Source organism: Phragmites australis, chromosome 15 (assembly GCF_958298935.1).
Source record: "Phragmites australis chromosome 15, lpPhrAust1.1, whole genome shotgun sequence".
NCBI lineage: Eukaryota > Viridiplantae > Streptophyta > Magnoliopsida > Poales > Poaceae > Phragmites > Phragmites australis.
The window spans coordinates 9,051,588-9,061,657 of NC_084935.1; the positions used below are offsets into that span (position 1 = coordinate 9,051,588).

At 40.0% G+C, this 10,070-nt stretch overlaps 1 protein-coding gene and 1 non-coding gene across 2 annotated transcripts; both read right to left on the bottom strand.

The window, feature by feature from the left end:
- Positions 1-6,077: 6,077 nt before the first annotated feature.
- On the bottom strand, positions 6,078-8,312 carry LOC133893638 (large ribosomal subunit protein eL42z/eL42y). The gene is made up of 4 exons (XM_062334719.1): positions 8,154-8,312; positions 6,692-6,871; positions 6,453-6,527; positions 6,078-6,359 (listed from the first exon to the last, which is right to left on the bottom strand). The coding sequence occupies exons 1-4, from the start codon at positions 8,154-8,156 to the stop codon at positions 6,300-6,302; spliced, it is 318 nt and encodes a 105-aa protein (XP_062190703.1). The 5' UTR covers positions 8,157-8,312; the 3' UTR covers positions 6,078-6,299.
- LOC133894204 (small nucleolar RNA R66) lies at positions 7,075-7,147 on the bottom strand. The gene has a single exon (XR_009905013.1). It is a non-coding gene; the product is annotated as a small nucleolar RNA R66 (small nucleolar RNA).
- Positions 8,313-10,070: the final 1,758 nt, after the last annotated feature.

Below are 10,070 nucleotides of genomic sequence, written 5' to 3' on the forward strand. Positions count from 1 at the left end.
TGAGCACTGAGACGCGACAATTAGCTCACGTTGCATCCCTCTTAATAGTGCGGCATACCTATACTCAAATTCAAAGATAAAACTCGTTTGAACCACTTTGAGCATTTGAAAACTTTCAAGTACCGCTTCTTTTTCTTTCAAACCTTGAGGGTTGCCAACTTCCATATATTCTTCACTCCATCTCTTCTTGATTCTTCATATGATTGATGTGAATCATCCATAGCTTCACATAGCCTCGCACGGTCCATCGGCGCAAAGCCTTCACTCGCTCTTCACCACCGCCTTGGTCCTTCGGCGCCAAGCCATTTGCTTGCCCTTCACTACGGATGGTCCATTGTAGCCGAGTCTTGCTTGCCCTTCACCGTCTTACCATAGAAAACTACTTTGTATTCGACATCTTCAAGGAATTCACTTTTTCATATATGGAGTCCATTCTTGTTCTTCACTCTTGGCATATATGATTTCAATTCAACTTATGCCTTTTTATGGATCCTAACCCTAACTCACTCTCAAGCACAAAGTACATGGGTTAGTCCATAAAACTTAAATGACAATATTTATACCTTAAGTTACTTGATCTCCACAAGTAACTTATTAGCCTTCATGCATATTGTCAATCTTCATATAGAACCTAACCCCACTCATTCTTAAACACATAGCACACGGGTTAGTCCATAAAACTCTATTAACAAGTCATACCTTTAGTTACTTGATCTCCACAAGTAACTTAGCATTCAAGCTTATTGCTAATCTTATTGAGCTTCTTCTTCTTCTTATGAGCATCACTAAAAGCTCATTTATTTAGATGCATATTTCTCCTCCATGCATCACATCCGAGCATCACCTAGAGCTCATTCATCTTGATGTACTTTCAATCTTCCCATTCACATAGAGTTCATGCATGTCTCTTCTCCATGCATCACCTATTGAACAACCTACTAACAATCTCAACAATATTGTTAGTCCATATGTATTGTCATTAATTACCAAAACCACACATAGGGGCTAGATACACTTTCAGGGAACTCGGGTGCTTGGGGACCACTGTTCATGGCCCCGAGCACCCTCTCCCGGAACTGACTTCTCTTGTCATCGGGGAACTCAGGTGCTCGGGGACCATTGTTCATGGCCCCGAGCACCCTCTCCCGTAACTCGGCCTTCTCGGGTCATCGGGGAACTCGGGTACTACTGTTCATGGCCCCGAGCACTCTCTTCCGGAACTTGGTCTTCTCGGACCTCGGGGAGATAATCCCCGAGGGAGGGCGCCATGTGGCACTCTGCTGTTCGGGCCTCGGGACTCGGGGACCCCTGGTTCCCATGTCACCGACAGAAGCCATTATGATTAAGGCATTGATATAAATTCAATAAAATTGTAGTTTTCTAAAGACTAGTGGGAGCAAGTCAAGCAAATGCCCCTTATGATTATAAAATTTAGGATATGGAGGAGCAATCTTCTGTTAAAATTATGATTATCTGGCAATAAGGAAAAGTATTATAAAGTTTGTCAAAAGTTCTTGCCAGTACCTGATCATAAGATGCTCAAAGAATAATGAGCTCGGACACAAAGAATTATTGGAGCCTTTCTAATTCACTTCATTACGTCATTCTTTTCTACGACAACAGTGAAGAGTGAGAAGTGAAATATAATTGTGCCCTGAATTAGTGCATTCATAAGGAAAGTTAGCGATATACTAAGATAAAGACTATATTTATACTGCCAATATTACCTCAGAAATATAAATGTTTTAAAGCGAAGGCTTAGAGAAGGGATATGAGACTAATGTTTGAAGCTGTTGGAAGTTTTTCATCTATACTAAATTATGATTTAACCCTCCACCGTAATAAGCAATTTATATCCCCATTATGAGAAGTAATTTTTTTGTGTTTCTCAATGCTACAATCTTGTGAATTATTTGGGGAGCATTAAGCATGTTGCCAACTCTATTGACTTCACTTAGAGTTTATCAAAATTATGGCATTGATGCTTATACCATATTTCGAGGGGAAGAATGGAACGTCTCATTAAGAAACCAAATATTTGGTTATGTGAGATATAAACCCCATGAACAAAATTCTTAGTCCATTAAGTATATGAAAGCATTAAAGATAATCGCACATACATTTAGTTGGTATCCCAGAAATAAATTACATTTCTAATAGGATTGTTAAACTTCCTACTATTATTTTTTCTAAGCCATACCACTGGTTTGTAGAGTTGTCAATTCTAGTGGTAGCTCTGAGGTATGGTAAACTATACTTGAGGGCAATCGAGGTTATGTTTTAATACCGAAAGTTTGAGAGACCCTAAACCCTTCGTCTCCAAAAGTTTTTCCTCCAGTTGATTCTGGAGCTTATGAATAATATGAACCTCACGTATAGATACCTTAAGTATTAACCTTAAGGCTATATTAAGATCAGTGGAGTAAGTTTAACCTCTTAACTATTCATATAGACAATGTCTTGTTGACTATCAACAATAGGGACATTAATGTTTAAGACCCGAAGATTCATTCTCTTCTGGGCATTAAGATTATCTTGGTGATATCTCTCACGTTTTGATTATTAAAATTCACCAAGATAGGTCAAATATTGAGGGAGTTTGCTCCGATTATTGAGGGTAGTAAAAGTTTTTCTTACGCTACTGTTATCATAAACATTATACTTAAGTTTTTTATGTGCCCTCATTAATTGATGTAACCGGGATACTTGGCGGATATTGATCCACGACTAGACCACTGGAAAATTATTAAAGATAGCTCTACATTATCCGAAGGGTGCTAATGGTTACATGCTCACACATAAGAAATCTCATAAAGATATACGCTATTCAGACGCCAATTGTGCAAGGTGTGTTGATATTAAGAAATCCACATCAAGTCAAATCTTCACCATTATAGGAGGACCTATATTGTGGAATTGCTCTAACCAATCACTTAAGGTATTATTTATGATGCAAGCTAACTTGTAGAATGTTATAAAGCTATTGGATAATAAGAAATCCACATTAGGCTATTGTGGTATAAGAATAAGAAAATTTTCTTTTGACTTAAGATTCTATCCCAGAACTTATTATATTAGAGTGCAATTTTGCTTTGAGTAACAACATGTCAAGTGGTGCTGCCAAACACATGACATTGTGAAAGACATAATCCAGAATCAAATTATTGTTGTTCAGCTTATAAGAGTTAGGTATTTTGTTCAGCATATAAGTTTTATGTATCATAGTCTAATGATTCCCTGTTAAAGGCTTATCTCAAAATTAGTGTCGGCATAAAACTTATTGACAGTCTATACTTCTGTGACAATTTGAGATCTCAAACTTTGATTCTAGAAACTACAAAGTTTGTTTCCACCTTTTCAATGGTGCACATAATGATAAATGAAAACAAACTACACGAAAGGATCATAAGTGTATAAGCCATCTCTCAAATAAGTATACGTGTATATCCTATCAAGATAGAGTAATACACTATAGATGATGCGGTTCAGTGGTGTTATTATCAATTGTTATAACATTGTATCTTGGTGTGATGTTCTATTGAGTGTGAAGCTTATATTGTTAGCATTTCGATTAAGTGAGAGAATGCTGGTGTGATCTCGGCTAACCAATCTTGGTTGAGTATTAAGGGCGGGTTGAGCAACCCACCTATGTGCTGCGATCGGGAGCACACTTTACGCCACACCACCGACTGCTTTCGATCCCAAGTCGTGCAACACATCTATATAAGGGGCAATTGGTCACCTCTCGCATGATTAGTGGATGAGACTCCAACACTTCCTAAACCCTAAAACCAATCACTAAGGTGTTGCATTGACCCGAAGACTGACCACCACCGTCGATCCGTGCCAACGCCACGACCAGGGGGAACACGCCAACGCCCAATCCATGTCCCTGCTCTGCCCCAAGCACCTTGGTTGGCACGTCATTATCAAGATTGGGTTAGTCTTCCTAAATGCCATGTGTTCATGTTGATTAGGCTAGATGATCCTCATGATTAAGATGTCTTTAATGTATAACAGGAACTACCAAGGGTACAAGTTCTTTTTTTTCTTTTTCTGGAAGTAAAGCAGTATACAGTAGCTAACTGAAGAGTGAAGGGCCGTGGCCCGTGGCTTCTGACAATCCCGATCCGTAGAGCAGTTGCAGATCCATCTCCTGCAATCTGAACCTTGATCCTGCAATAAGGATGGGGACAATTCCATATTGATGAGTTTGATTCCAACCAGCATCAGTGTGACGAGTTGTGATAGATATGAGAATTGGTGTGAGTATTGTCGGTATTATCATGAAGCTGATCAGTAAAAGCATCTATGGCTTGATTTTTTTATCAAATTCTTTAAACAGAATAGTAGAATTGAGATAACAGAAAATCATCAATAGCTTTCCAGATGCACCAGAGCAGATTAAAAATAAACTATCTACCAGTTTTGGGTTTGAACCAGTCAAAGAAGAATATGAAAAATTATCTTAACAAGTTTTTCATTGAAACATGGAGCAGTCTGTTCTAAGAGAAATGCGACTGAAACCAAACAGATTTAGCAAAAGTACATTGAAAGAACAAGTGTTCACCATTTTCAATGTCTCCACAAATAGCACAGTTTTTAGAATATTTATGCACACCGTTTGCACTCTTTTAGAAACTGGAAGGGAGTGAGCAATAAGATGCCAAATGAAAGTTTGAATTCTAGGATGTGTGTTCTTGGCTTTCCAACAAGCATGGATGGGGAGACGCGGATCAACACTGACCAAGACTTGGTCCTAACTCACGCGCGCTATAAAAAGGTGTCCCGGTTTCTCATAGAAGTGAGTGAATCGACTGGGAAGACAAGACTACCCTACTAATCTACCGATCAAGAAAGCACTGCAGTGGATTGAAGGCCAACGCCGACCGCTGGCCATCGCTAGTACTGACATCACCCCGACGCCACCGACCTTCCTCTGCACCGACGCCCCTCCACCACAGTTGCAACAAGCAGGTGAAGGTCGTCGCACACATATTGCACCTACCATGATTTCATCGAGTGCTTTGGGTTAGTACCACCAAATTCCGCATCTAAAGAGGTGTTCATGTATATTAGGCCTGGATTGACTAACCCTTTGATAGTACTGTGTTGGTGTATGGCCTTATAAGAACTTAGAGCTGTCCACATACCTGAGTTTGTGTGTTTTCAGCAGTAGACATCAGATTGGAAGTTTTGCTCAATGGGTACTTGCATGATGACCCAATACCTTAAGAAGCAATTACTTATTCCATCTTTTCTGTGCAGTCTGGAGCTCTCTGATTACAACTGGCATCTAGAATCTCTGTTTTTTTTAAAAAAAAAAACACCAATACAACTTGTAAACACACGTACGCACTCGCAAGATGCCTATAGAATACTAGATGTAGAGCTTAAAAATTGACGAAGTCAGCATAGATATTTCGCTATCGACGGATACATCACTTATGCTAAAAGAAAATTTCGTCTTGGTAAAACACACACGGAGCAAACATGGCGTTTGATCCATGGTGAGTAGGAGGTACAACCATGTGCACTAAATCTGCCACCTCTCTTCTTGTGATTGCAGGTGATCATGTAAATTTTTTCCTCAAATAGCCGAATATCCATGGAATATCTAAACCTACACAGTTAATTGAGTGTTTTCTTACTTGAAGAATAATGTAGTTCCCAAGTTCATGAGCTGCTTGAATTTGTTGGAGCTCTCCAGAATATTGTTTGTGGGATAGTATGATGTGTGAATATTTTTTCGCTTTTGAGAGAACACAGACAGCTGTGACGAGGTTGAGCCTGAAAGCAAGAGAGTCGACCTTCTGTATCAACTTATGATCTATGCTGGTTAGTGATGGAAAGGGAATGACACAGATGAGTGGAATCGGAATCCATATCTTGTACTCTGAAAATATTCTTTATGACCAGCCTGAGATCCGTGTCTCACAACCGAAATCTGCCTAAATACTATGGAAGCCACAGCATAAAACGAGTGACGCAATATTGTGCAATTGCTGGGCCTGACTTGGGCTACTGCGCACATATTACTCATTCAAATAACAAACTCACATTACCTCAAACCAACCTTGCCGTAAAAGAAAATATTAAACGCCTCGAAGGCACACGATAAACAAGCTAGAGCAAAATCAAACAAGTATGGATTGAAGGCAGATTCAAGCTACAAATTTTCACTTAGCCAGAAGTCAGACATGGAATTTGGATTACATAGCACGGTCTGCTAGTTACATTGAAATTTGACAAGCTTTAAGAACAGTAGACCCCACAACTCCAGATAGGTGATGAGCAGCTTAGAAAAGAGACGTTCCCTTGCCCTTCTTGTCTCCACCAATCTCAAAATGCTTGCACCTCTGCGCAAATAGAGAATAAGAAATGTTAGGAAACACACACAAAGAAATGCTTCACTCGAGAGATTGTTCATCTCAAGAGAAATGAGACAGTACCTTGATAGCGTGCTGGGAATAGTGCTTGCAGCTCTGGCACTGCAGCTTCAGCACAATCTTCTTGGTGGTCTTGGCCTGAAAACCAACAATTTGTCATGTTACGAAAGCGGACGGTTATATATACCACAAACATTTATAATTTCACAATTGTCTTCACACATTCATGCAGGTATTGAACAGGCACAGGTATATAGCATTTGCAGCTCAATCAGACAATTGCACCAAGTATGTTGTGATACCTTCTTGTGGAAGACGGGCTTGGTCTGACCACCATATCCTGACTGCTTGCGGTCATAACGACGCTTTCCCTGGGCAGACAGGCTATCCTTACCCTTCTTGTACTGAGTGACCTTGTGAAGAGTGTGCTTCTTGCACTCCTTGTTCTTGCAGTAGGTCTTCTTGGTCTTAGGAACATTCACCTATATAACATTTGAAACAAAATGGCACAGGTTAAAAACAGTTTTGATCCAAAGGAGGCAACAGATCAGTATTTTATAGCAACTAAACAAATTGAAAATGATCAAAAGTATATTAGTTTTCCATAAGTCCATATTGCTCAAGAAACAGGTTCAACAAAAGTTGGAAAAAGAAATTGTAAAAATTCATATTGCAACTTCAATAGGTCCTCAGAAGATATGCTTATGATTGCCATCACAAGAATAATCAGGTCTCAAAGATTTCATGCCATCATAAGATCCAGTATTTCAAATATCAAATATCAAATATTAAGCATTTAAAACAAAACATAGCAACTGTATATCAATGAATTTTCCAGAAAGAATTGTGCTAATGTGTAAAGGGCGAAGAGTAAAAGCAAAACAACTATACACTACATGGTTATATGGTCCATGGCAATACATGCATACAGAGGATCCGCTGTCAGCACAAACAACTACCAGCTCCCAGTTTGCCGCAAGCTGAATAGACCAGAAAGGATTATCTAAACAAATTTCCCGGGTCATAGCATGCTAAACTAAGCTCAGATGTCAACTGCGCAAAAGAGAATACTCGATGTTCTTATTGACTACAAAATGCCTGAGATTAAACATCGCTCATCATGCAAGTGGAAATGTCGCAAGTTGAAAACTAAAAAACAAAAAAGATTTCAAGTAATTCCTCCACAGCAGTGCACACAGAACCTACAGTCTCCAATCAATCACAAAATAAGCAGCCATTGGGCATAAGGCAGCATGCTATCTGTCACACATAATGTTGTGAAGTGCACATTTAACATCTGGAAACAGTGTGCAGTTCGCATTTAACATAAATCCCCTTGACCAGAATCGAAAAAACACAAGAAACACTACCAGATGGATAATACTAACCGAAAACTTCCTTACGCTACCATATTCCACAGATCTAAAAATATCTAGGGGCAACGCGATCAAAAAGACTACCTCACGCACGGATCCTATCGAACGCAACGAAGAAGTACTGGTTCACCAGAACGAGAACACAGCTAGGTCTTGGTATCTACTGAGATCACAGCAACCAACCAAGTTACACACCACTGACACACACCACCAGTTCTTTTACGTGAAAGCATCTACAGGAGCTACCACCGATCCAACTTGAGGCCGGTTACAGAATAAAACCCACGCACCAATCAAGCAAAGCAGGCGAAACAACACGGATCGGCGCAAGTACAACAGAGAAAAATCGAGCTTCTCCTAGAGAGAGACGGGGAAGGAGGAGCCTTACCATTTTGGCGGTGGAAGGGGGAGCTAGGGCTTCGGCGGCGTGCTCCCTATCGTAGCGAGAGATGTTGCGGCGAGTGGCGGCGGCGGGTGGGAGAGGGGTGTGGTTTTATGGTTGTGGCGTGCTAGGGTTTTCTCCGGGTGGGCTTCGGGCCGTGTCTCAAATATGGGCTGTCAGTTTTGCATCGAACGGCCCGAGTGTGTTGGGGGCCTAGCGAGGTGATTGTAGCACGGCATGTTTTAGCTTAGGACGAGCGCATGTTTGTTTGGACACGTGGCGAGTTCCGGTTAGACCAGGTGGGATGGACGGTGAAAAATGGATTTTTTTTTATAATCACCGGATTTTATTTCACATATAGGTCAAAGTATAAGGGTGGAACTCACCCCAAATTACATATTGCAGTGCCTCTAAAACTGAGTACCGTTAGTGATGGAAGATATGATTACACTTAAAAATGAAAGAAGCAAAATTTTCAGGCTCTTCTAGCTAAAGCATGAGCAGTTTTGTTTATACTCCTATTTATATTGCGCACATCGTAGTGTTGATTTCATTGTTGTTTCCAAAATATGTGAGAACCGATCGGAGCTTCTAGTGTCCACGAGCTAAGATGATGTCTCTCTTGTCAAGGGTTATCACCAGGGTTTGATTGTCAGATATGTAGGTCACTTGGTTGAGGTTGAGTGTTTTAACCATCTTGGAGGTCATTCTGACAGCTAAAGCCTTGGTCATGAGAGGGTTGTGAGCTTCTTGAACCTAGGCAGGTATGAAAATTCCCAAAGAGGAGAGTATGGTTCCTATGTCGTGGATGAACAAGTCGAGGCATGCCTTTCTTGGTCTTGTGGCTTGTGTATCTAGAATTATTGCCGCATCGGTATAGCATCTTGGTCCCCGTAGAAGAAGTCTTGGGTGTTGTTGTGGAATTTATGAAGCCCGTGTCTATTTTCCTATGTACCTATCCGTCTCTGTACTTGTTCAACATCAGAAGTTAAAAACCTACCTTGTATTATTGCTTGAGCTGCATGGTGCATCTGGGTGAATCATCTATTATTTGTTGTTGAATCTTCATTTCTTGCCTTCCACAAATACCATAGAAGGTTGAAGACCTCCAGAATTTTTTGCTCGCTTCCTGCAACCTAGAACATGGCTGATATGGGTACCTGTATTCCATCTTGTCCTTGTGGTAAAGCATATGTCCTAATTGCTGGATTAGCTAAAAACAAAGTTGCCCTGGCAAAGTTGCAAGTGAAAAATGGATTTGAGTTGCAAGCTTTAAACGCACTTTTCTCTAGAACCGTAAATCTGTTTGAACCATCACATGGTTTAGAACTAATGCAACAAAATGAGATCCATACATGTTTTTTTTTAATTCAACATTTTTAAATGTATTATATTTCTAAAATAATGCTGGATCCTAGCAGTTGAATACCCAGAGTCATATAATGCATCATGTACTTGTCTCGTGATCAATACGCAAGTACACACAACAACATTGATATCACATCCGTATACTCCCCTTCCCCCCTTCCGATTTTGCTATGTTTGTCCATGCCCACCATTACGGATAGACCATGGAAATTCAAAAGCAATGCTAAAAGTGCAATAAATCCCTAGAAATAGGTGCCTACCCCCTTCAAACATGTAAACGTACTTTAAAGGCGTCTTCAACAAGGACACATCAGTTAGCTATAAGCAATCTATGTCAGTATTTTTCTACGTGGAGGAGAGCGAACACATCTAGCTCTTGTTGAAGAAATAGTATATAACAGAAAGTGAGGCATAATATGTTAGCATTAAAAATATGAATAAACAACTTTATAAATTGCTCATTGGAGAAGTCATCTTTAGTATAGTCTATAGATGGCATGTGCATTCTTATAGCTAGCAAGCTATCTACGTTGTTGGAGACATTATAATTTCTCT

Excerpts from the sequence above, each read along its gene's own strand:
- LOC133893638 (XM_062334719.1), bottom strand. Across the intron at positions 6,528-6,691 it reads AGCCCGTCTTCCACAAGAAG|GCCAAGACCACCAAGAAGAT; the intron begins GTATCACAACAT and ends GTTGGTTTTCAG. Across the intron at positions 6,360-6,452 it reads ATTCCCAGCACGCTATCAAG|AGGTGCAAGCATTTTGAGAT; the intron begins GTACTGTCTCAT and ends CTATTTGCGCAG.